General features: G+C 38.4%; 1 protein-coding gene across 1 annotated transcript in view; it reads right to left on the bottom strand.

Moving 5' to 3' along the window:
- PDZ-GEF (PDZ domain-containing guanine nucleotide exchange factor) overlaps positions 1–27,542 on the bottom strand; it is a 735,817-nt gene that overhangs the window by 117,815 nt on the left and 590,460 nt on the right. Inside the window, exons 4-16 of the mRNA XM_067152787.2 lie at positions 25,811–25,912; positions 22,227–22,433; positions 21,488–21,643; positions 21,248–21,387; positions 20,471–20,696; positions 18,357–18,493; positions 17,995–18,283; positions 17,724–17,883; positions 6,347–6,644; positions 5,365–5,563; positions 5,120–5,292; positions 905–1,139; positions 719–818 (exon numbers count right to left, since the gene is read on the bottom strand). Of these exons, the coding sequence (XP_067008888.1) occupies positions 719–818; positions 905–1,139; positions 5,120–5,292; positions 5,365–5,563; positions 6,347–6,644; positions 17,724–17,883; positions 17,995–18,283; positions 18,357–18,493; positions 20,471–20,696; positions 21,248–21,387; positions 21,488–21,643; positions 22,227–22,433; positions 25,811–25,912 (2,422 nt within the window). The remainder of the gene's footprint in view (positions 1–718; positions 819–904; positions 1,140–5,119; positions 5,293–5,364; positions 5,564–6,346; positions 6,645–17,723; positions 17,884–17,994; positions 18,284–18,356; positions 18,494–20,470; positions 20,697–21,247; positions 21,388–21,487; positions 21,644–22,226; positions 22,434–25,810; positions 25,913–27,542) is intronic.

Raw genomic sequence — 27,542 nt, 5'->3', positions numbered from 1 at the left:
CAACTGCAGCTTTGTCCAATCAACACTATCAAGTGTCTTTCTAGATCTACGAATGCCATGTACATGGGCTTGTCCTTAAATCGATTCTCCAAGATCAGATGTAAAGTCAAAATTGCTTCACGTGTTCCTACAATTCTTCTGAACCCAAACTGATCCTCTCCCAACTCAGTTTCAGGAGCACACAAAAATTCATAAAGTTCTCCTCCTCCCACAATGTTTTTCAACATCAAAATAAATAACTCTGAGAATGACATCCACTACAACGCAATCGAAACAGACTTTCAACGTATTAGGTCGTGTTACGTACATGTAGTACGTGTTGAAGAGATGTTAAGTACAGGACAAAAATGACCAGCCAGACACCAGTGGGATCTGAACCCACAACCTCCCGATTTCGCAACCGACTACATGTACGTAACACGACCTAATACGTTGAAAGTCTGTTTCGATTACAATGTGGTAGTGAAAATTCAATATTCATTGACATGCCCCACAACGGGCGACTTAAACGCACTCTACAGTGTGCTAGCAGCAGTGCCAGACCTGTAGCTCAGATCCTTTCGAACAGAACAAAGATGGCCTAGGCCACCATAGCTCAATTGGTAGAGCAACCAACGCGAAATCGGGAAATATCTTGGAAAAAATACCCTGACAATAATAATTTTTACTTAACTACTTCCGATAATAATGTGTGCAGGTAACTACCAACAGAACATACTTGCAACTTTGATGAACTGCTTGATTATTCTGGACCTCTTGACTAGATTAGGTTCAGAACAAACTTCTGTGACGACCCAAAACATCTCCCTGTTCACCAACTGGAAACAGTACAACAAAACAGATATAAAGTTATGTTTAATAATTGGTACAGATGTTAGTACAATAAATACTGTGATGTTCTAACCTCTGCAAACTGTGACAGCATAGGACAACCATATCTGCTCTTCAACTCAAACAAATCATCAACATATTCTGTGCTTTCGATTTGCCTGAATATGCTGAAGTCTTGTAAGGTTAACTGGATTGCCACTTCAACAGCGTTGAGGTGCAAGAAATGCACCTGGCTCTCACGAACCAACTCCTGCGCCATTTCATCAGGAACCAACGTCTCGGTGACACCCTTCGTCTTCAGATAATACCTACAAATAATCATTTTGCATTAGGAACAATTTCACACATTTGATAAAAACAACAGAAATACAGCATTCGTTTTGAGATATGAATGTAGCTCTTCATGGAAGATGGAAGTTAAATTCTTCCAAAGGAAGAGAGTATTGGGTTAATCTGGACTCCACGTCCCTGCAATGAGTTCCTAATAAAACAAGCATCCAATACATATTGAAACAATTACAGTGGAAGTCCATTATAGCGAGAATTCATAACTGTATTGCAAACTGTCCACTACATGGCCGTATCGATGAGTATAATCAACAAATTAATCTAAAAAGCCACCTAATCGATACTTTATTTCTTTTGCCTTTGGCAAACTTAAAAATACATTAACAAACACAGTACATGTTTCGACCACTTAGTGGTCATCTTCAGCTGTATATAAAAAAAATCTTAGATGATAACATTTAAAAGCAAGCACATTGGATCTTAAAACTATGTCACACCGCTATCACACTAGGTCGTGCACGAAGGCAGTTCTCCGAGGCAACGCGGATTAAACATTTGCCAGATAAGATCGCGAGGCAAGCTGCCCGAATCAGATCGCCATTTTATATAACAGAAGCCACCACAGGGTTTTAGCAAGTTAAACGACTAACACAATTTCTTTTATCACATTCCGAAGAGCAATTCTCGGAAGTTAAACAGTCGACACGGCCTTTTAACCACAAGAATATCACTCAAGGAAGTTATTAAATATAAACAATAAATACATGAAGACTGGTGCATATGACGTAAACTTTCATTCAAGCACAAGTGTTTTTGAATAAGTGCCTTACCATAGACACTTTAGAATATTTTAAAGTATGTTTATTAAAAACAAAGTGTTTAACATCACCACAGATGCGAATTTTAATTAAGTTATTATTTTTCTCACAAATGCCTGAAGATTATTACAAACACGAACTTTTTATTCATGCCACCTAATGTTATCAAAAAGAATTTTACCATAGATGCTTTTAAATATTTTAAATATGTTTTTCATCATTTAAGTTTTTAAACACAATTGTAAACGATACTGTAATTTAAGTATCATTCACATAAATCTCCTTACCCCCAACCCCCCCCCCCCATCTTCCATTTCATTTAAAGCATTTAGTACAATAGTTTTTGGATTCCCATGGGATATAGTTTTAAGATCCAATGTGCTTGCTTTTAAATGTTATCATCTAAGATTTTTTTTATATACAGCTGAAGATGACCACTAAGTGGTCGAAACATGTACTGTGTTTGTTAATGTATTTTTAAGTTTGCCAAAGGCAAAAGAAATAAAGTATCGATTAGGTGGCTTTTTAGATTAATTTGTTAATTCATAACTGTGAAAAATTTACTCTCTACAGCGGATTGTTGTTATATCCGATTGTTTGTAAAAGTCTGGTAAAACATTACGCACATTAAAATCGGTACGCAATGGCAATCAGTTTCTTCAAAACTTGCGTTTTCACATATTTTCATACTACAGTTTACTCGTAAGTTATTTTTTAATTCCGAGACGTGATAGTGTATGTCCAATTTAATTCTAAAAAATTGGAGTAGTATCATTCCAGTGGCTTCTGTGGCAAACATTTCAGCATCATCTAACCTCATATGAATCAAGCGCCAGTAGAAAAATAACCTTTTTGCTATAAATTTACATGGGAATAGCGTTTCTGGAATTTAACCAGACGTGAGAAAATACAGTGAACCCCCGTTAATGTGTTCCTTATTAAGACAATTTCTCACTAAGCACCTTGTTAATTCGAAGTCCCAATTTACTTCCTATTAAATCTATATAAAATTACGTCATCGCGTCAACAAATGTTACTACCGTATTACTGCTTAGTATGATCACATTTTTCCTAGCCCTGAAAATGTTTCCTGTCATCCACTGTGAAAGGAACAGGATTTCCAATGCAGATTAGAGCCCTTGGCACCGGAGGAAGGTCGGGAAACTTGCGTGAAAATGGGAAATGGCCTTGAATTCCTGAACTTTACAGGATAAATAACACCTTTGGGAAGCAAGCTGTTATCCTCGGGAAAGTTCAGTTTTGCTTTCTGGTTTTTGTTGATATTGGTGAATAACCCAGTAAGCCTGCCTGTGCTTGTATTTCGTGTTTGATTCAAAAGTTAGAAATGTTGAGTGATACAGTGAAAGGTGTACAGACAAGAAAGGTGTTCCACCGATCAATGGATTAATACACTAGTACCGGTCAATTCACAACAAATAAATATTGATCGATGGAACACCTTTCTTGCCTGTACATTGAATCCAATTAATACGGAAAATGAAACTTATAAATAATAAAACAGTGAAAGGTAGCGAATATTTGTCACATGACAGCTTATGTACGGATTGGGAACATAATGGTGGGAAGTTGCCTAGCGTGGTGTATATTTGTCTTCTGGTATGGATACTGAAAAAATCGTGAAATCGCTGACTAATGAAGACAAAATTAAAATCCACTAAGTGGACAGGTATCCGAATCTTTCCGTGTATGTTCAAACTCGCGACTAGACGCATTGACATTCTCTAGCACATGGCCCAGTTTAACCTTCAAATAATTCATGACCGAAGAGTGTGAACAAATAAAGTTTTAACAACCCACTGGTCCGAAATATAAGGCTTCAGCTGACAATTGTTTTAGATAGAGTGTGTAATGTGCTGATACTGGCATAGGCCCCAGTGCAAATGCTTTTATATTTGTTGCCTGATGTTTTACACACCTTTTAATACACCGTTGTTATTAAATAATCACGAGTAGAAAAGTTCTGTTTTTGTTTTCTTGTCTTTTCCACACCTTTTAATACTCTTATCTCATCTTTAGAAATGGTAGATAGCCTATATCTTTCCCTGTACGCATACAGACATGACGTAAAACGCACACATGTCGAGAAAAAACATATCAAGTGTTTATTTAATCGTACGTTTTCTCGCTTAACATATTCTCTTTCCTTGTCCTCGGCAGAAACATCCTAACAAGGTTTTACTAAATAAACTAACCTCTGAGATCAGTCACCCACTCTGCACCGTATTTTGAGGTGTACAACATTCTTACTTAATTTCAATACATAGTATTAAGTAATTGTTTACTTCAGCCATATTATTTATTCATTTATTACACAAACATGTTCTCTACCATTTTAAATTGTATTTGAGCAGTTGACGAGTATTACTAATCGACTCCAACATCGCCTTCGAGTTTGATTATCGAACAGACAGCTCCCCAGTGCACATAGTGAGAAAACAATACCGAAGATCATCGACTGCATTCAATATAATCAATGGAGTGCATAAATATCAATAACAAAAATATAACGTATGCTTAATCGCTCGTAGTAATGGATAAATCAATGATTAGGTTCTCGCAATAACCGAAGGATAGTACACAGTTTAATACAGGAATTTCGGAGGGACAGAAAGAAACTGTCATTACAACGGAGTTCTCGCTATATGCCATACCCACTATAGCGGACTTCGACTGTATTTAAATATTCAGGAATGTACATTCGTATCCCAGATGGATTCTATCAAAACTCTCAGTACTGATCAAGATTTATAGAGACCAATAAGAATGCCACCACTGTCACATACGTACACATCTTTTGTATAAGAACAGTATTTCTTCTTCTTTAAGTGTTTGAAGTCAATATGGTTGTCATATTCCAAAAAACTCTTTCATTGCTTAAATCTTAGTGTTAATCTTAACTTTTCCCACAGCTGGATCAGTACACGAGCAGAGTATTTATCCACGAGTAAATGAGGAGAATCAAATTCACGCAGTCATGATGAAGACAATGTTCTTTGCAGAATTACATGGCATTTCATAAGAAATGCTCATTAATATATCTATACTCTCAAACCAGTACACAGTCGCGTGAAGATTGAAGACCGAAAAGAAAAAGAATTCTGCCCTGCTCGAAAGATTGTGTACTACAAAGTTGTGCTTCGTAACATATACACAAAACTTACCGACTACTTAGCCCAATTCTTTCTGCCAAGTTCTGCAGCTGATCTGGAAGTTGCTTCTGTTTGATGATTCCTCCTTCTGTGACGGAGACCTCACACAAGGAGAAGTTCGAACTGGGATCTGTTATGCTGAACTCCTGCAATGCTAGCATCACTACCTCGTGCGCTGTTGTTTCCTGCATTAAAAAAATGTATTTAGAGACTGAAGCAATCTGTATCGTATCTCACATTGCATGCCACTCACTCACCTTATGAATTAGCAAGTATTTACAGGTCTGATCTGCTTTGTACACTTTGAGAACGTGCTCGGGGTAGTCAGAGGACCGTAGATCATCGTAACAGATACTCATAAGGTCGGGATTGCTCTGACTATGATACAGAGTGGTGTGCCCTGATGGTGTAGACTGTAAATGGGTGAAAGACGAGTCATCGTTGTGGACACCATCGCTAAAATTACAAATCATTCAAGAATTATGATAAGTTTTATTTAATGAAAATTACATATAACATGTATACCATTAGCCTTTTCAGTTACAAAATATAATGAAGTGGAGGGGTAGTAAAGTCTCTGTAGCACAAGACCAAATCAACAAACACACAACCTAGATTCAAAGTACACAACTAAAGAAAGAACATAACTTCCATTCCAAGATTGTATATATTCAGCACTCTTCAAGAAGTGTGTGACTCATTTTAACTCATGAGCACCCATAGCTTATCAACATTTCTTTGAGGGCTAAGGGATCTCCAATAGGTCGTTGAGATACTTACGTACAAAAGCTCCAACTGATTAAGTAAACTAAGTGAAGTTAGATTGGAAAACAAGTGGAAATGAGATATGAAATAAGATAAGAATGCAGTCAAAACACACACAACGAAGAAGAAATAAGAGTCTTTTTCCCTCTGAATACACTCACACATTCTCGATGAGGCTACTGTTTTGTTTGTATCTTCTAAAAAGGACTCTACTATCAAGCTTGCAACAGTCCAGTTACCTACTAACAGCTTTATAATCTGAAATGTTTTCTAAGTATACCCCACTTCAACTTTTACATCAATTACAAAATGCAACCCCATCACTTTATTTGAATATTCAATGAACATGTGACTCAGTACTAAGATAATGAATATAATTGGAAAAGCTGCTACAAGTCAAACACAGTAACCTGCAAATCCACACTCTCACTTTTGTTTTCTGTTTTCTGCACATTTCAAATCAGAGAAACTTACTTGATGGTATTCTTTGGCAGAATGTTCATCTTAATGAGAGCCATTTGTAGCTTTTTCTTTGGTCCCAGAGTCATGAACCCTTTATGCCTATCCTTCTTTGCATCCTTGACGGGGGAGGCAGTAAGCGGTGTTCCTGTTAATGGATTTCCTGGTCCAGGCGGACCAGTATTCACTAGAATACCAGGATCAACGGTCGACAGTCTGGCTTTCGGATCAGCCTGCAGTCTCGCTATCTCGGAGATCTTCCGTCCTCGAGGTCGTGGAGAGTTATCTGGAGTCTGGAGCATCTCTTTGAATGCTGCAAGTATTCAAATGGTACAAATTCAGTGATATAAAGTACAAAATTACATGCTACAAGATTTTTTAAATACAATTTGTTTTACGTCTTATGGCAAGGATGGGGTAGGGAAGGATTAGGAGTGGGGTGGAAGTGACCGTGGCCTTAAGGTACAACCCCAGCATTTGCCAGGGCTGCCAACAGTGCGGGGTCCGAAGGCAAGCTGACGCAACGCAGCCACTTGATTGGTACTGAGAAAGAGATATGGCAACACTGTATTCTCCTGCAATACATGACAAGGAATACTTCATTTTTGTTTGCAATCGACAGTGAATTACATAAAACACCCCAACAAATTTCTCTTAAAAACAGAAATACTAAAACAAAAGAAGAAATAAATGGCAAATTTTGTGACAAATCCTCATGCACTGAAGAGCAACTCCTCCCAGCAACCAGTGAGTACGTGATACTTTCCTTCAAAATACCTAAAGTAGGCATTGTAGACTCTCTTCTTTTCAGAACCAACTTGCTTGGCCTGTGAACTGTCTGCACACTTACTTGACTTAATTCCTGTTGTTCCTTGTGGAACATAGGACATCAACAAAGCATCTCCATCTGATCCTGTTGCCAGCCAACCTCTTCATCTCCCTCCAGGTGTTGCCTTTTTCCATTGCCTCCATGTGTACAGATCTGCGCCACGTTTGTTTGGGCCTTCCTCTCCTCCTTTTACCCTGCGGGTTCCAATCCAGTGCCTCTCTCTCAAGGACTTCATTCCCTTTCCTCAACCTATGCCCTATCCATTTCCATTTTTGCTGTTTTATCTGTATGGCCATCTCGGTTTCACCCGTCCTTCTCCACAGTTCACGATTGGAGATTACTTCCAGCCAGTAGATGTTTAAACAGTACAAAGGTCTGCAACTTGGATCACTTTCCAGGTCTCGGACCCACATAGTAGAACAGCCTTGACATTACTCCGGAAAATGCGAAGTTTGGTCCTGATAGATATTTCCACAATTACTAGAGTTATGTAATCATTCCAAAAGTATTACAGTACTTTCCTGCTTGAAGATCCAGATACAACAACAAATTTATGGACAAAGAAAATTAAATATAAATACCAAAAGAGAAATTTGTGATTTACGGCACCCTAAGTGCATTAACTTGATGATGAATATTCTGACAGACAGACAGACAGACAGACAGACAGACAGACAGACAGACAGACAAATGGTCTGAGCTACGATGTGAAGGAATTTTAATTTGTCATTTAGGTTCTCCTATCATGAAAGGTTTTTTTTTTTTTTTTTTTTTTTTGCTAGGGGCTTTACGTCGCACCTATCATGAAAGTATCTCTCAATATGGTGTAATTTAGAAGATGTGGAAAACAGAATCCATGCTGCTCATGAAACTTTCAGATGTCTCTCCCATGAGATTTTTCTGAATAAAGATCTGAGGATATGCACCAAGTTGATGGTGTATCAAGCTATTGTCATGTTAGTGCCGTGACATCGAGAAACTGGAATGTTTTCAGCGGCAAAAGCTGTAGACCATTATGAACATTAGATGGGAGGATTGTGTAATTAATGTGTCAGTTCTTGAAACCTCCATCATTTGTCACTGGCTCAGATGGACTGGTATGAGGCAAAACGCCTCATGGTGCAAGGATATGCTCAAGACGAGGATGATAAGCACAGGCCAGGCATGCTCAGGCAGACGACCGCACTCACTCAGCTTTGTACTTTCTACTTTGAACAGAAGAAAGAGAGGCTCGTAAAAAGGATTAGTCAAATCCAGCCTCACCCTCCATCTTCCATGTGTAACCGCATGTTCTATGCAAGGATCAGCCTGGTTATCAACGGTACCAGCATACATGAACAACATCTATAAACCTGACTATATTAATGGTCAATAATGGTCTGTGTTTACTACTTACAGCGACAATCTCACAACACTGAAAAACAGCAGATAACATAATCCACCCTCTCAATACTATAGAAAAAAACTGTTTGTTTAACACATATTATTATCGGATATGTTTCGAGAAAACATAATCCTATCTTCAGTGAAAAAGTATTTACCAAAATCCAATGACTTGATTATGACAGATTAATTACACGTTCAGCTATTACTTAAAACAAACAATATGAATATTTCTTTTTATAAGTGAGCAATGCAGAATTTTTTCATTCTCTCTTTCTGTCAGGAGTGTCAAAAACAGTACATCGGGCAATGAGGATGATGTTTAGAAGTTTGATATAAAGAACGCACAACTGCAGTGAAACACAGAAGATATTCGATAATGTTCGAACATACGCATAATAACAATGATAGAGTTTAGGAATATAGAAAAGGACATGAAATTACCGTACATAGTTCAGAAAGGGAATTACATAAATATCTTGGAAAAACTGTTTTCTACTTGTCGCAAAAAGGTAACAGTGACTTAAATTTGAATGAAATTTCAGCAGAAGAAAACTTATTTAAATTGGCCAACTCATAGTTTAAAATTAAATAATAATGAATCTACAACCTGCATGACAAGAAAGAACTTTAAAAAATTACAAAAGCCCAAAAATGAACACGGTCTACATACAATAAAAAGTCTATCGATAAAAACAAAATTAAAACATTACAAGACGGTGGTTCAAGCATAGGTGTATACGGAAGCAAAACTTACTCAGAGAAACGGAATCAAATCCTAAAAGTAGAGAGAAGAAAATGCAAATATAAAAATATCAAAAAGATGACAATGGTGGATAGTGGTGTACAGAGAACTGGAGGCCATCACAGATGTGAGGGCACCAGAAACCAGATTTCCAAGAAATATTATAGAGAAACTCTGGAATCTGAATCAACAAGTAGGATGGATTAAGGAAATTAGGGAGGATGTGGAAGAACTAGAAATAAGTCTGGGCAATTTACAAAACAGAAAATTTAAAGGAACTGAAAAACATAAAAATTAAATTTAAATCAAAAATACACAAATGCTATACAACAAAAAAGGTATTTACAGATGAGGAACAACAGAAAAGATCAGAACAAATGAAAAGTAACTAGGCAATTTGGAACAAAAACTTATCGAAGATGATGACCAGAAAATTATTGACTGAAGTGGTACAACGAGAATCTACAACCTTTCTCCCTACCAAGTTTTCATTTCAAACACTCTTCCAATAAGAGTTACGATGTCACAATCGTGAACATTGCGTCACTGAACAATGAGTGTATAGAACCTTCCTTTCAAGAGCTTTGAAGATGCAATAAATGTATGTCAATTGTTTAAGTACTAGTTCAAACATCTAATTCATTTGTCATCAAATCATTGGATTTTGGTAAATACTTTTTCCCTGAAGAAGAGAATTATGGTTTCTCTAAACATGTACAGTAGAAATAATATGTATTAAACAGTTTTTTGTATAGTACTGACTGGGTAAATCATGTTATCTCCTGTTTTACAATGTTGTGAGATTCTCGCCATAAATGAACAAACCAAACAGACGCCGAATGTTCACTCAGATATGAATATCAGCCTATAACAACATTTAGGTACCACTTGGCATAGCTCCTCATTGAAAAGTTTATTTCAATTTTAATTAGAATGATCAGTCGCTCAAAAAAGAAAGAAATAACTGAACTACGCTAAATATTATTCTAGCATTAACTATTAATGGTGGCAAACAAAAGAATTATGGACTCAGGAAGGTGAAACATATATGCTTAAAAATAAATCATCATTAATAGTACTGACTAGTTTATTTAAGAATATCTGATGTACCCGTGCTTCACTACAGGATTCTCAGAAAGACTAACTTTGTGGTTTTCCTAACTGAAGTCAACAACTTAGGTAATTACACAAACGTCAGGAGTGTAGCAATTTAAAGCAATGTTATCATATAAAATACTCAATCAAATGAAAAACCGCATATTTTCTCACTTTTAACGAACAGTACTACGGTGACGATCTAACAGTCCAAAGTTCCAGAGCTGGAATGACCAGGCCGCAGACAGCCGTGAACACTCCTCTGCCATTATTCCGTTAAATATGCACGCTGCTCATTCCAATCAGTGCCTCAGAGTAAGGATTCAATAGCTCGAATGCTGTGCTGAACCAGTGTGTTACGAACCAGTAGTATCAGGAAATTTATGAACCAAAGGAATGGCATGCTAAAGAAGAAAGTTATCTAACTCCCCAGCTACTTTCCGTCAATATTCAGGCAGGCTTACACTCGGTACGACCAGGCGAGTTGGCCATGTGGTTAGAGACACGCAGCTGTGAGCTTGCATCTGGGAGATAGTGGATTCAAATCCCACTGTGGGCAGCTCTGAAGATGATTTTCCGTGGTTTCCCATTTTCACACCAGGTAATTGCTGGGGCTGCACCTTAATTAAGGCCAAGGCCGCTTTCTTCATACTCCTAGCCCTTTCCTACCCCATCGTCGCCATAAGACCTATCTGTGTTGGTGCGACATAAAGCAACTTTTTTTAAAAATACTCGGTATGCAGCAGTAATCCTATCTATCGGAGTAGCAACAGAAGACACAAATAACATCACAACAAAAAATGGTCAATGTAATGTTATTGTTGATCAATTTTATGAGCTTTCTATATTCACCTCATTTTCCGTCGATTAGATTAGATACATGAATTATTTTTCATTGTAAAACTGAATATGTATTTTAACTACAACCCTAGTATACTATGTAAAATAGGGTTCCAAACTGCTTTGCATATTCAATAATAATAATAATAATAATAATAATAATAATAATAATATTGTAGGCCTTCAGATTTAGTTTTCTTTCGACTCTGTGATATTAGGGCGTCTTATAAAATTATTTAAAGCATAGACTGTAGTTCCTTATTCTCCAAATTTACAACCGATTTCATTAAATTCCGTGTACCCATTTTCTTGTGACTGCTCTGATATGGACTTAGTAACAAAAATCCAAATTCATGAACTTCTCCGTGATCATAGCCGGTACGCCAACAATATGACATAAATGATGGGAAATTTAATACCATACAAGTTTAGTTATGTAGTATTTATCGATATGACCACTAATAAAAGAAATTAAATTTTAGGCCTTCCCCTAAACTAACATTTCACTCAACGTGAATAAAATTATTTATGGCCTATATCGTAGCTACTTGGCTTTGCATACCAATTTTCATTAAATTATCTTCAGCTGTTTTCTTGTGATGCGTGTACATACATACAGACAGATAGATAGACAGACAGAAATTTTGGAAAATTAAAAGTGCAATTCCTTGTTGCTGTGGACACGACTGATACAGAAAATAATACAATCCTTCTTTTTTTAAATTCAGAGCAATGTACAAACAAAACTCTTATTTTCATATATTGATAGATTAAATGATCAATGCAGCAGAACCTATGATAAGCCAAACAGACGGTGTGGGGGAGGATGGAGGCATAATTTGGATAACCACAATTTCTGATAATAATTTAAATGTAATTTTTTAGAGATTAAGAAACATTTCAGGTGAAAGTAAATGTTAGGTGAACCAGCCTCGTTTACTTTCTCACTCTGTTTTCTTGTTAGGCATTTTGAAACATGCTCTGCAATCTTATTTCTCATTTTTCCCAAATCAGAAACAATGGAAACACCAACACCAATATCAGCTTCCACAGTAAGCAAACTCTCCCCACTATTAGTTCCTTTAACTATCATTATCACAACCAGTTTCTACTTCATGACACACGATGCACAAAGAAAAACATGTTGCAAAAACACCCAAGTACAATCACCATTGCACAAACGGTTAACAGCATACTAATGAAAGAGCCAAAAACAAAAAGAGCTGGCAACAGAGAAGGGAAGGAGGCAGTCAAGGTCAGAGTCCATGTATCCCCTTTGTCATAACATAACAAAGATGTTTCTTTGTTTCGGTTAAACCATATTTCACTTAAGTGTTTCAGATAACAGAGGTTCTACACACATTCTTCAGAATTGTAACCCAATACCAAGACAGGGAGTAGAATATTCACAACAATGGATAACTTGCAGTAACATGAAATACCTTTATTTAAAAGCATACAATTTCAATCAATCAATCAATCAATCAATCAATCAATCAATCAATCAATCAATCAATACTGATCTGCATTTAGGGCAGTCGCCCAGGTGGCAGATTCCCTATCTGTTGTTTTCCTAGCCTTTTCTTAAATGATCGCAAAGAAATTGGAAAATTAATGAACATTTCCCTTGGTAAGTTATTCCAATCCCTAACTCCCCTTCCTATAAACTAATATTTGCCTAAAATTTGTCCTCTTGAATTCCAACTTTATCTTCATATTGTGATCTTTCCTACTTTTAAAGACACCACTCAAACTTATTCGCCTACTGATGTCCCCCCACGCCATCTCTCCCCGGACAGCTCGAAACATACCACTTAGTCGAGCAGTTCGTCTCCTTTCTCCCAAATCTTCCCAGCCCAAACTTTGCAACATTTTTGTAACGCTACTCTTTTGTCGGAAATCACACAGAACAAACTGAGCTGCTTTTCTTTGGATGTTTTCCAGTTCTTGAATCAAGTAATCCTGGTGAGGGTCCCATACACTGGAACCATACTCTAGTTGGGGTCTTACCAGAGACTTATATGCCATCTCCTTTACATCCTTACTACAACCCCTAAATACCCTCATAACCATGTGCAGAGATCTGTACCCTTTATTAACAATCATATTTATGTGATTAAGACAGGGTGGTGTTCTGTCTCCTCTTCTTTTCATCACTGTGATCAACGAGATCCAGAGAAAAGTTCACCAAACCACTGGAAGTAAGAAAATGAGAGTTATATTGTTTGCGGATGATATATGCTTGTGGGGAGACTCTAAAGAAGATCTTCAAGGACAAATAAATTCCTGGGCAGAATCTGCTAAAGAACATGGACTCATCTTCAGCCAAGAGAAAAGTGAGGTTATGGTTATGAAGAGATATGGGCAATCAATGGGACACATTGAAATGGAGGGGAAACAGCTACAGATGAACCATCAATTCAAATATCTTGGAAGTGTTATCTCTGATACTGGTTCTATAGATAAAGAAATTTCCCACAGAATTCAGGCAGGTAGCAACTTTTACAAAATAGTTAAAGACATAATATGGAACAAGAAAATACCAACATAAGAGAGTCATATATGAAATTTATTACGTACCAATCCTGACCTATGGTTGCGAAACATGGACCATGAGAAACAAAGATGTTAGTAGAATCCAGGCAGCAGAAATGAAATTTGTCCGTAGCATGATCAGCAAAACACGGAGGGACAGAGTCCGTAATGAGGACATCCGCAAGCAGGCTCAAGCTGTAAGACTGCAGGACAAAATAACAGTGCAGCAACTGAGATGGTATGGACATATGCGACGCATGGGTGATAAGAGATTACCAAAAAAAATACATACATACATACATTATCATAGACTGTTATGCCTTTCAGTGTTCAGTCTGCAAGCCTCTGTATATTTACTAAACGACGGCACAATCCTTGATTTGTAACTAGTGTTGTGGCCTCATTTAGTTCTATAACTCTTATCTTTAAATCGTTAGAAACCGAGTCTAACCATCGTCGTCTTGGTCTACCTCTACTTCTCTTACCCTCCATAGCAGAGTCCATTATTCTCCTAGGTAACCTATCCTCCTCCATTAGCCTCACATGACCCCACCACCGAAGCCGGTTTATGCGTACAGCTTCATCCATCGAGTTCATTCCTAAATTAGCCTTTATCTCCTCATTCCGAGTACCCTCCTGCCATTGTTCCCACCTGTTTGTACCAGCAATCACTCTTGCTACTTTCATGTCTGTTACTTCTAACTTATGAATAAGATATCCTGAGTCCACCCAGCTTTCGCTCCCGTAAAGCAAAGTTGGTCTGAAAACAGACCGATGTAAAGATAGTTTCGTCTGGGAGCTGACTTCCTTCTTACAGAATACTGCTGATCGCAACTGCGGGCTCACTGCATTAGCTTTATGACACCTTGATTCAATCTCACTATATTACCATTCTGGGAGAACACACAACCTAAATACTTGAAATTATCGACCTGTTCTAGCTTTGTATCACCAATCTGACATTCAATTCTGCTGAATTTCTTACCTACTGACATCAATTTAGTCTTAGAGAGGCTCATTTTCATACCATACTCATTGCACCTATTTTCAAGTTCCAAAATATTACACTCCAGGCTTTTGGCACAATCTGCCATTAAGACCAAGTCGCAAGCATAGGTCAGACTGCTTACTACATTTCCACCTAACTGAATCCCTCCCTGCCATTTTATACCTTTCAGCAGATGATCCATGTAAACTACGAACAGCAAAGGTGAAAGATTACAGCCTTGTCTAACCCCCTGTAAGTACCCTGAACCAAGAACTCATTCTACCATCAATTCTCACTGATTGATTTTAATAATCTACCTTTAATTCCATAGTCCCCCAATATAGCGAACATCTTCTCCCTCGGTACCCTGTCGTATGCTTTCTCTAGATCTACAAAACAAACAAAAAATGTACGATCTAAAACTTGAAGACAAAAGACCAAGAGGGCGACCAAGACTCAGGTACAAGGACAGGTGAAGATTGACATTCAACAGAGAGGACATACTTTGGAAAGCATTGAAGAAGGAGAGAAGTACAGGGACCGCAACTGGTGGAGAAGCCTCGTTTGCCGATCCATCGCTTAAGACGTGGGGTATGTATGTATGTACCCCAATAGCTGCCTCTGTGGATCCGTGGTAGAGTGTCGGCCTCCGGATCCCAAGATAGCGGGATCAAACCCGGCAAAGGTAGTCAGATTTTTGAAGGGCGGAAAAAAGTCCATTCGACACTTCATGTCGTACGATGTCGGCATGTAAAAGATCTCTGGTGATACATTCGGTATTTACCCGACAAAATTCATTAAATCTCAGCCATAGACGCCCAAGAGAGATCCGGTTTACTCTGTCTGCCATCTAGTGGGCCTAGAGTAAAACAGAACGTCGAAATTGACGAGCAGACAGCCAGATGGCATCAAATTGAAATGTCTGCACACGGTAGCTGAGGCCATACGATTATTATTATTATTATTATTATTATTATTATTATTATTATTATTATTGTTGTACCCCAATGAAGGTCTTTTCTTATATTAACACGTAGGTACTTACAATGATCACCAAAAGGAACTTTCACCCCTTCAACACAGTAATTAAAACTGAGAGGAATTTTCCTATTTGTGAAACTCACAACCTGACTTTTAACCCCGTTTATCAACATACCATTGCCCACCATCCATCTCACAACATTATCGAGGTCACCCTGCAGCCGCTCACAATCTTGTAGCTTATTTATTACTCTGTACAGAATAACATCACCTGCCATCAGCCTTATCTCTGATTCCACTTCTTTACACATATCATTGATATATATAAGAAAACATAAACGTCCAATAATACTGCCTTGAGGAATTCCCCTCTTAATTATTACAGGGTCAGATAAAGCTTCGCCTACTCTAATTCTCTGAGTTCTATTTTCTAGAAACAGAGCTACCCATTCAGTCACTCGTTTGTCTAGTCCAATTGCACTCATTTTTGCCAGTAGTCTTCCATGATCTACCCTATCAAATACCTTAAGATAGGTCAATCGCAATACAGTCCATTTGGCCTCCTGAATCCAGGATATCTGCTATATGTTGCTGAAATCCTACAAGCTGAGCTTCAGTCAAATAACCTTTCTTAAATCAAACTGCCTTCTGTCGAACCAGTTATTGATTTCGCAAACATGTCTAATATAATCAGAAAGAATGCTTTACCAAAGCTTACATGCAATGCATGTCAAACTGACTGGCCTGTTATTTTCAGCTTTATGTCTATCACCCTTTCCTTTATTCTATAGCAACTCTCCATTCATTTGGTATAGCTCCTTCAACCAACCAATAATCAAATAAGTATTTCTGATATGCTACTATATCCCAACCCATTGCCTTTAGTATATCCCCAGAAATCTTATCAATTCCAGCTGCTTTTTGAAGATCCTTGCATACACACTCCCCTTGTTCATTAATGATTCCTGGAATGTCTTTTATGAGCCTGTTTCTGCCTTAAAGTACCTATACATACGCTTCCACTTTTCACTAAAATTTGTATGACCACCAATTATGCTTGCCATCATGTTATCCTTAGCTGACTTCTTTGTTAGATTCAATTTCCTAGTAAGTTCCTTCAATTTCTCCTTACTTCCATAACCATTTCTAACTATTTCTTTCCAGTCTGCACCTCCTTCTTAGTCCCTTTACTTCTCTGTTATAATATAGTGGATCCTTACCATTCTTTACCACCTTTAAAAGAACAAACCTATTTTGACATTCCTCAACAATTGCTTTAAACTCATCCCAGAGTCTGTTTACATTTTTATTTACCATTTTCCAGCAATCATAGTTACTTTTTAAAAACTCCCTCACGCCTGTTTTATCAGCCATATGGTACTGCCTAATAGTCCTAATTTTAATACCCTCCTTTCACATTTATTTTTAACTACGACAAAAACAGCTTCGTGATCACTAATACCATCTATTACTTCGGTTTCTCTATAGAGTTCATCTGCTTTTATCAGCACCACATCCAAAATATTCTTCCCTCTGGTTGGTTCCATCACTTTCTGAATCAGCTGCCCTTTCCATATTAACTTATTTGCCATTTGTTGTTCATGCTTCCTGTTGTTCACATTACCTTCCCAAGTGACATTTGGTAAACTGAGATCACCCGCTACGATCACGTTCCTTTCCATATCATTTCCAACATAGCTGATTATCTTATCAAATAATTCTGAATCAGCGTCAGCGCTACCCTTTCCCGGTCTGTACACTCCAAAGACATCAAGTTGCCTATTATCTTTAGAGAAGAGCCTTACACCCAGAATTTCATGTTTTTCATCCTAAACTTTTTCGTAGCTTACAAATTCTTCTTTCGCCAGGATGAATACTCCCCCTCCTACCATTTCTATCCTATCTCTACGATACACACTCCAGTTCCGTGAGAATATTTCAATAACATTCCTTGTAAATAATCAGAATCTGATTATGATGCAACATTGTCACTTACCTAGAAGATTAGATTTGACAGTGATGCTCAAATGTGTAGTTCCCCGTAATATTTCCAATGCTTTGGCATGGGTTACATGCTCAAAACTTTGACCATTCACTTCCAGGATCTGATCACCACGTTTGAGACCCACATCTTCTGCCTTAGACCGTTTGTCAACCTGCGGGAAACGGTTTGCGGTTCAGTAACATTCTATTAAACAATTCTTACAATCTATAACAAGTAACTTTTGTGAGATAATAAGGTATTAAGTTAAACAAGTTCAATTTACCTTGGATATGAAGATGCCAAAGCCACGCTCATAACCTCCTAATATAGAGAAGTGGAGGACCTCATCTCTTGAGGGTCGGGCAAGCGTGACGTTCCGCGTGCGAGCTTTGGCTGCGCAAGCTATGTTCAACAATCGCAACTGACCTTGCATTTTCTCCTTCTCAAGCCCAACCTCAAATGTCTCTAGAAATTCCATCATGTTTGGGTCAGTCTCAAAATCTGTGAAGTGGTTATTAACCCAAAGTAAAACCACCCTTGTCACACGATCACGCACCACAGGATCGCTGAACCTGAAAACAGGTACATAGTAAATATGTGCCTCTCCTTTTAAACTAAATACTGCACATCTATAAGTCAACTTACCACTGCAGGAGTTGGCCAGCGACATCACGGGAACTATTGATAAAGGTACGATGCGTAAGAAGGAAGTCTTCCACATAGGTAGGGTCAGTTAGAGAGTTCTCTTCTATCAGCTGCAACATCAATCGCTCAGGTGTGCCCTACAAAGGATAATTTTTTTCTAAATCACCAAAATAACTAATGGCATTCAAATGAATGCCCCCAGCTGTAAAAGCATGCATAAATTTCATCCAACTCATTCCCGACCCCACATCAAGAAACAGGACTACGGGGTACACATACACATTGAAATTAATACAGCTATTTTCAATTTCAACTACAATTCGTTAGTGAAGTAAGACCGTTACAACATAATTTGCACATAATTTTTAAAAATGACACATTTATGCCAATAACAGATGAGGAAATAAGACTTTAACTTAGTTGTGCATCAGCATTGAACACACTGTATGATTATCAAGAACGTCATAGAAAGGGAAGCACTCGCAAAAAGAAGAAAAAGGACAAACTATGTCAAATTTGAGTTGTAGGATAGGTAAGGAAGACTGACTACCCTAAGAAAGGAGGTGAAGAGACACACACAAAAGATTAGAGCAACAAATAAAAATTACCGAGCTCGATAGCTGCAGTCGCTTAAGTGCGGCCAGTGTCCAGTATTCGGGAGATAGTAGGTTCGAACCCCACTGTCGTTATCCCTGAAAATGGTTTTCTGTGGTTTCCCATTTTCACACCAGGCAAATGCTGTACCTTAATTAAGGCCACGGTCACTTCCTTCCCACTCCTAGCCCTTTCCTGCCCCATCGTCGCCATAAGACCTATCTGTGTCGGCGCGACGTAAAACAACTAGCAACAAATAAAAATTCTACATTATATTCCAAGAGGGAGAATAGAATGATGTAACAGACTGGCAAATGCTCTATAGAGAATAGACAGATACTGAAGGTAAAGAGTAGAGAGGTTAGTGAAAGAAGGAATAAAGTGCTTCAAACTGTTCCTTCTACCTGTGCAATTCTGACAACAACCATCAGGAAAAAGACACTTACTTGCTGCCTGAGGGTTGGAGAACTTGCAATAGGCTGATACACAGTGATGTAATAAATCACTATAGTATGCCTATTAGGTTTAACTATATTTTTATTATTTTTTTAATCTGCTCCACGCTGTACCAGCATAGATAGGTCTTATGGCAATGATGGGATAGGAAAGGGCTAGGAGTGGAAAGGAAGCAGTTATTGCCATTAATTAAGGTACAGCCCCAGCATTTGCCTGTGTTTCTAATGACCTCCTTTTTTCCAAATCAGAGCGATTTCCTTGTATATTTAAAGGATGAAAGGGAGAAATTTATCACATTGTTGTACCTCCAAAATATATGGTAGAAAAGATCTATTGAATTTAGGGGCGCACAGATGTGAGCTTAAATTTGGGAGACAGTGTGTTGAAACCTCTCTTTCAGGCAAATGCTGGGACAGTGGCCACAGCTGATTCCTTCTACCTCTTCACCCACAGCTCCCCAAATGAGGCTGGCAACGCTGCGCAGCCTTCAACTCCATGCTTAGTCATGTGTAATACCAATATAAATGGTCCGTTATTTTCCAGCGTTTCGCCCCCGTCGGGCTCATCAGTTGGTAAATAGCACACCGCATGGCTAGTGCATACTGTGGAGGCCACAGGGGACAAATACTTCAGGTTCCCTATGGGAATCAACATCTATACCAGCTCAGTTGTGACCAGTTTAAATGTGCTAATATCACTTTTTGGATAAATAGATAACAGATTTAAATAGGCATTTTGTGGATTGATTTAAAGATGCTAAATGTTCCCTTTTCTGGTTTTAAACCATGCCAACCTAACAACATTATGTGAAATTTCCACCCACCCCAATTATTGAAGTTGAAAAATAGGAAGGTTAAAAAAAAAAAAGGTGGTGGTTACAGGCAAGTAAATATGGCATATGCCCACCATGAAAGTCTTAAGGAGAAAATTATTTCATTTATTCATCTAGTCAAATTCTTTCTATGATTAAAGTCATTCTAAACTATACCTAGATAATGTTCTATGTCAAACGCAAGTTATTAAGCAGAGTGATTTTTTAAAATAAACTGTAGCATATACAGTACCCTGATAACAACATGTCCTCTCCTGGCTCCACCGTCTAGAGCACCTCGCAGTTCTGTTACCATGACAACATGTCCGCCTTCTTCGTGACGTCGCGTGTTTTCTTCGCCCTGGTGTTGTATACGGTAATAGTCTGTCTGTGTTATGCACACAAACTGGCAATCATCACATCGCGTACGCATCACTCCACGGTGATACAATTTATCCATTGTAGGAAGGATTCCAAAACTGAAACAAAGAATTTATCTGATGACTTGACAATCCAAAATTAGTTGATTATGAAATATAAGCATTTCCTAAACACAAATTAAAAAGAGGAAGGAATTATTTATTTTCTGAACCAGAGAAAAATCTATTTTAAACATAATAGTCTACTTGATCATTCCTGTAATTACTCCCGGAAAAACTATGTCAAAGTATCTTATATTTAAAATTATGCACAGGTTAAGTTTTGTGTGGCACTTCAATTTTTTGAAAACTGAAAAATATTTATTAGTGTCTTTAACATCTACTTGCAAAGGCAAGGTAGTTCAAAATTTAGATTTACCAATGTTTGTTATTTTTATTCATTGTCATTAACTGTAGCAAAACATCATCCCATAGTCAGCACACACATATTGATACTGTACCATGGAACAGTTCTGCCGGTGGGCTTGGATTATATCAAATTCAAGACAAAGTTGGCACATACTGAGTGTGAAGTCCCCACCAAGATAAATGCACTGTGCCAGTTATTTTAAAATATGTAGGCAACTCTTAATATAGTCAGGGTAAATTACCTGTCGCCCACTTGGAGCTGTTCCGTCTCTCCATTGGCGTGTTCAACCTCCACGTGACCATTGATCAAAACGCTCCAAGAGTCCAGCTCTTCTCCGTCGTTCATCACAATTGTACCTGCCTTCTCGACAACTGCAAACACCTGAAAGAATAGAATTTAAGTATTTTGTAGGTACTTGACTTTGAAACAATATATGAATAAGTTTTAACGAAAGGAATATCTTCACAATATTACATCTTACCATTACGCCACATAGATCTCGTCGAACAGCCAAGGTCATGTTGGTGAATGCTTTAAGGTGCTGAGTAAATTCTAACAGTATCTCTACATCATCTTCAGTTCTTTCAGATGGATCCTTCTCCAAACATTCTCGAACTGTGTCTCTGACAGTAAGACTCTGAAACAACATGAAGACAAGATGCAATGCTACTTGTGACCATAAAATAAACAGGCCTATTCCCCATTACGGTAATACCTTTTGTTATCACTATTCAGGAGTGCAAGAAAAATAAATATCACAGATAGAACATGGGAAGGAGAATAAAACTGATGATTCAGATTAATTGAAAATTCCAAACTTATAAAATCTGAAGGATATAAAAATACTGGCAAGTTATGAGGATAAGCTTTCCTCAATTGCACAGCCAATATTTTCTAGAGTATATGTGCTAAATACAGGGAGTACTGAGAACAGACACTACAGCCCTCAACACTGACATGTGTGCTTCTTCAGATTAAATTTTACACTAATTATTAAACAAATTTATCTTGATATACAGTATATAAGATTGTTCATTTGGCACAAAGATTATACTTTTCCCATCTTGATTATCAATTGTAAATGGATCTGAATAATTTAAGTATTTCTTAGAGTTTTATTCTCTGATGTAAAAGTTCAATGTTTTAGATGGTGGTAGCGATTATTGTTTTAAGACGAAGCACTAGACCACAGGGCTACATGATACGTTAGAAACACTTACGTCCATACTCTCTGCCAGATCTTCTTCCTCATCTGAGTCAACAATGGACTCAATGAGCCCGGACAAGTCCACCTCATCTGCATCCAATGAACTCTGTACACTTGCCATGGTGTCAGATCCACTGTAAGCTGAGCTAGTATCCGAAGAGTGGGACGAGCGATTTGACTTGACGTATAACTCAGGTCTTCCGGTTAACGCTGTGGAAAGCTAAAACCAAGAAGTGAAGTGCCTTATTCCATAAATTACCTTACATTCTTGCAACATAATTCTAATTCACACACAAGTATAGCTCGAGGAAAAAACCTTCAGCTATTCATCAAAACAGTCATGTTATTTTATTTATTTTTACTTTTTTTATTATTATTATTATTATTACAACTTCCGCCATGCGGAGGCTGCCACAAGGACAAAGTATAATATACTGGATCAAAACAAATAACATATTCCCATTGCACACTTTGTGACAATATTCCTAACATGATTTGAAAGGGATGTTGATTTCAATACAAAATACAAATTTCTTTAATCAAATGAGTAAGGAGAAGTATACTGAAATTTGTTTCTAAAACATACGGTATTTATGTAAATGACCACATATGCACTGATCTCCATTTAGAGCTCTCACCCACCTTCCAGCTGTTTACCCAGATAAAAGATTTCAACCAAGTTGGAAATTTACTGAAATTCTTCCTTGGTAAATTATACCATTCTGTAATTCTTCTTCTCAAAAATGAATATCTGTCCCAGGTTGTCCTCTGGAATTATAACGTGATCTTTTCTACTCCACTCAAGCTCCATCCCTCCACCTCCTTACTCCCAAGTCTCTGCAGCAGAACACATTGTGCTTCTTTCCTTTACAGTTGTTGAACCAAGTAATCCTGGTAGGGGTCGAGACTTATACGCCCTTTGCTTCACACCCTAACAACAACCCCCATGACCTTTATTCAGAACCTCATTACCCCAATGAAGATCTTTAACAGCTAGGTAAATACAGGTGATCCCATTAAGGCAATTTGACCTAATGATCACAGAACTCTTCTTCTTGGTGAAACAACACTGCTGAGGTCTGTACTTGTACCATTCGTATACAAAGATACTGTAGTGCTCAGGATCAGGTAATGCTTCACCAATTCCCATGCCACCCATTCAAGCCCACATCTCCCATGATCTACCTTCGATATCTAAACACTGATACAGTCAAAGTGATCTGAATCTCAACCTAATCATCTTTGTTGGCTGTAATAAACATAATTTATTTCTGTGTTATAATATAGTAGCTCTTTACCTTTCCTTACCACTTTTAGAAGCCTGTTTTCACACTCCTTAACAATGGCTTTAAACCCATCCCATAGGCTGTTTACATTTTTATTTACCATGTTCCACCAGTCAACTCCCTCATCTCTGTCTTATCAACCACATGATACTGCCTAATATTCCTACTTTTACAACCTTCTTTTCTACTGCATTTAACTATACACAAAATAGCTTCATGATCACCCATCACTTGTTTCTCTACAGAGCTCAAATGTCTTGATCAACACCATGTCCAGAATATTTCTCCCTCTAGTTGGTTCCATGGCGGTGTGAGTGACGCTGGCCTTCTGACCCCAACTTGGCAGCTTCGATCATGGCTCAGTCCGGTGCTCAGATACGTCAGCCTCGTCTCAGTACATTTTCTGGCAAGTAAAAGAACTCCTGCGGGACTAAATTCCGGCTCCTCTGCACCTCCGAAAACTGTAAAAGTAGTTAGTAGGACATAAAGCAAATAACATTAAAAATTATTATTATTAGTTGGTTCCATAACTTTCTGCTTCAGCTATCTTTTGTTGGCCATGCTTTGTCATTCTCATTACCTTCCCAGTAAGCATTTGATAACTAGACATCATCCGCTACATAGATGATAATCATCATCATCATTTCCCCCCTTTTCCAGCTGACAGTGGGTGGGGGCAAATACGGCTCCTCTCCACTTGGTCATGTCTTTCCACCATTCCTCATTCAACACCACATAACAGTCCGGGTTCCGTTGTTCATCCATTGCAATCTTGGTCTTCCTCATCCGCTCTTCCCTATCGTCTGTCCTTTCAGTGCTTGTCTTGGCAGTCTTTCTTCTTTTATCCGATGGACATGTCCAGACCATCTCAATCTGTTCAGTTTAGCTCTTTCTGTATGTTTTAATTTCTCACGCTATCCCTCCTTGTCTTCTGCACCATACTCTACTGCATATGTCATTATAGGCAAGTAGTATCCCTTCTTTATTTCATATTAATCCCCGTACCTGGCACTCCCCATTTGTACTCTTCTACTAATTTCCATGTCCAGTCAGTTCACTTCCCAAGTATTTCAAATGTTCTATTATTTCCACTTGCTTGTCTCCAACTTTGATAGCTCCCTTTCCTTTTTTCTACTTCCACTGGGCAAATTGGCTGTGTGGTTAGGGGCACGCAGCTGTGAGCTTGCATCCGGTAGACAGTGGGTTCGAACCCCACTGTTGGCAGGCCTGAAGATGGTTTTCCGTGGTCTGCCATTTTCACACCAGGCAAATGCTGGAGTGTACCTTAACTAAGGTCACAGACGCTTCCTTCCCACTCGTAGCCCTTTCCTATCCCATCGTCGCCATGAGACTTATCTGCGATGTAAAGCAAATTGTAAAGTTGTTCTTTACTTCCTTTACACATCGCTATTTGTGCTCTTCTTCCTTTGTTCAATCCTTCTATTCTTACATTCAACTGTTGTTCCACCTCCTCTTCATCTTCTCCGAGATCACACAAACATCATTATATGTATTCTTTCCCCTCTATAATCTTCCCTTGCTGCCTTTACGATGTCGTCCATCACCGTTATGAACAGTAAAGATGACAACACACTCCTTTGTTTTAGACCACTGTTAAATCAAAACCACTGAGTTCTACCCACAGCTGCTTTGATCATTGTTATTAGCTCGTTGCCAATCCCCTGTGTGTCAGACTTTCCCAAACAGTTGTTCGGGGGATGCTGTCTGAGTCTATTATCTCATCAAATAATTCCACCTTAGCCTCACCCCTTGCAGGTCTGCACAAACCCAAAAACATAAAGCTGCCTATTATCTTTATAGATGAGCCTCATACCTAGAATTTCATGCTTTTCATCGTTAATATTCCATAGCTTACCAATTCTCCTTTGACTACCAAGAATACTCTCCCTCCAATCGGCTCTATTCTGTCTCCGTGATAAACACTCCAGTTCCAGGAGAAAATTTACACGTCTACAGCATCATTTCTCAGCAGTGATTTCACTCCTATTACAATATCTCAAGACTCTTAAATTTTCAGCAGAAATTATACACAGAAGAGCTATAGAGATTTCAGATGAATTGAGGAAATTATGATCGGAAAGAATGAAAAAGTACTGAGCCGATCGAAGAACCAAACAGAACAACATTCAAAGAGAAAGTGAACTTGAAACAAGTCAAGTGGTTGACCAAGAAAGTTAATAAAAATAAAAGACAGTATTTGCATGCTCGTCGAATACTTGAGTAAGTTGATGGCAATGCGTATGCTTTACAAGAACCATCAATTATCGTGCTGCAGTGAAGTTCAACTTACCGAGTCTTCTAACATCAAGTTGACTCCCCCTCGCTCCATGTTTGATGACGTGACAGACCCTCGACTAGTGCCTCGACTTCCTTGAATTTCAGGATAGTCAATCTGTAAAATAAAATGTTGTATTAAAACAGGGTCAACAAACACCCATAATCAACTGAGAGAAGTGTGTAGCTCACCTCTTGTGCAAAGGCTTAGCAGCCCTTAGAGGGCTCTTCTCACAAAGAGGTGGCAGAGTTTCACTCTCAAACAATTTTTGAGTCAATAATAATTCATTAAGTGGCTTAGGATGCTAGTCATCAGTCAATATAGAAATTATTATTTTTCCCGTTAGGAGTCTGGTGAACCCAAGTGCTCTTATGGTCCTCTCTTCTCCCTTGATCGTCTGGGTTGGGTTCAGGTGTTCTTGGTCTATGACTTCTTTACTACTGCCCGCCTGGTGGCCACGATCTTTAAGGCATCACCATTGATAGCTCGTTTGAGTCCCGTTGGTGTAAGAAATGCTCACCATTAGAATGTTGGCCAGTGGGTTCAAGAGGGAGCTGGTATACAAAATTAAAAACAGCCTGGATTCAATTCCAAACCTCTCTGCAGTGTTTATATCATATGACGCAGTTGATGGTGTTATTCGAAAGGAGTATGCTATACACTGACACAGAGTTTCACCCTCTCGCTACCTCACTGCCCATGAGCGCCAAATAGACCTGGATCTGGCGAGCCGAGACACTCCCGGCAATGAAAGTCTCCTTCTTCTTCTTCTTGTCTTTTAGGTCAGGTTGTGAATCAGTTCCTTATCTATAAAAGCTTTATGCTAAAATAATGAATGCTACACACCCGTTCGTGAGAACATTAGCAATCCCAACTCCCTTGAATGATGATAGTCCAATCGACTTGCTTTTTAATGCCATCACCTTGTTGATCTGTGACCTAACGTTTTAGTCAAAGAGTTTGGCTAAATAAATGTAATTTCAAGTTGGTCAAGGATAAGAATGGCGAATAAACGATTTCTACCTTATTTTGGTTTTTACTTTAGTTCACTGTTCAAAAAAGAACACTGCAGTGTTTAGGAGCTTCTTAACCGCTTTCTTTCAGATCTTACGCATACACATCCGTTTGTTAAAAAGATGCAAGTTTCCCCACACTAGTGTCTACACGTAACCTATTCTCTCCTAGGAAAGCATTAGTTGCTACACAAAATTACAACAATCTGTTCCTTTCTATATATGTACACCGACACAGAGTCCGGCTACATGGCGTGTTGGCCTTTGGTCACAGAGGTCCCGGGCTCGATTCCCGGCAGGGTCGGGAATTTTAACCATCATTGGTTAATTTCGCTAACACTGGGGCTCCTCATCACGATGCGCAGGTCACCTACGGCGAGCCGAACATGGCACTAAAAGCCATTTCATTTCACCGACACAGACAGGACTTACGACGACGATGTGCCAGGAGAGTGAAAGAAGGGACCATGGCCTTAATTAAGGTACAACTGCAGAGTGAAAATAAGAAACCACGGAAAATCATCTTGAGGGTTGCCGACAATGGGGTTCGTATTTCTAAATGAGAATAAAAACATAGGATACAATTTATAGGTCAACGGAGTCAAATCAGAATCTCGTGAGCTCCAGGCATTTTAATATTTCAATCCTGAAGCACCTATTTGACTGTACTGTAACACTTTCCCGTTTTAGCAACAAACAGAAGAATGAAAATGAAAACTTACAACCTGTTTTCC

Source organism: Anabrus simplex, chromosome 8 (genome assembly GCF_040414725.1).
Source record: "Anabrus simplex isolate iqAnaSimp1 chromosome 8, ASM4041472v1, whole genome shotgun sequence".
NCBI classification, from domain to species: Eukaryota; Metazoa; Arthropoda; class Insecta; order Orthoptera; family Tettigoniidae; genus Anabrus; species Anabrus simplex.
Note: the sequence above shows the minus strand (reverse complement) of the source record. Positions and strands in the feature narration are given on the sequence as shown.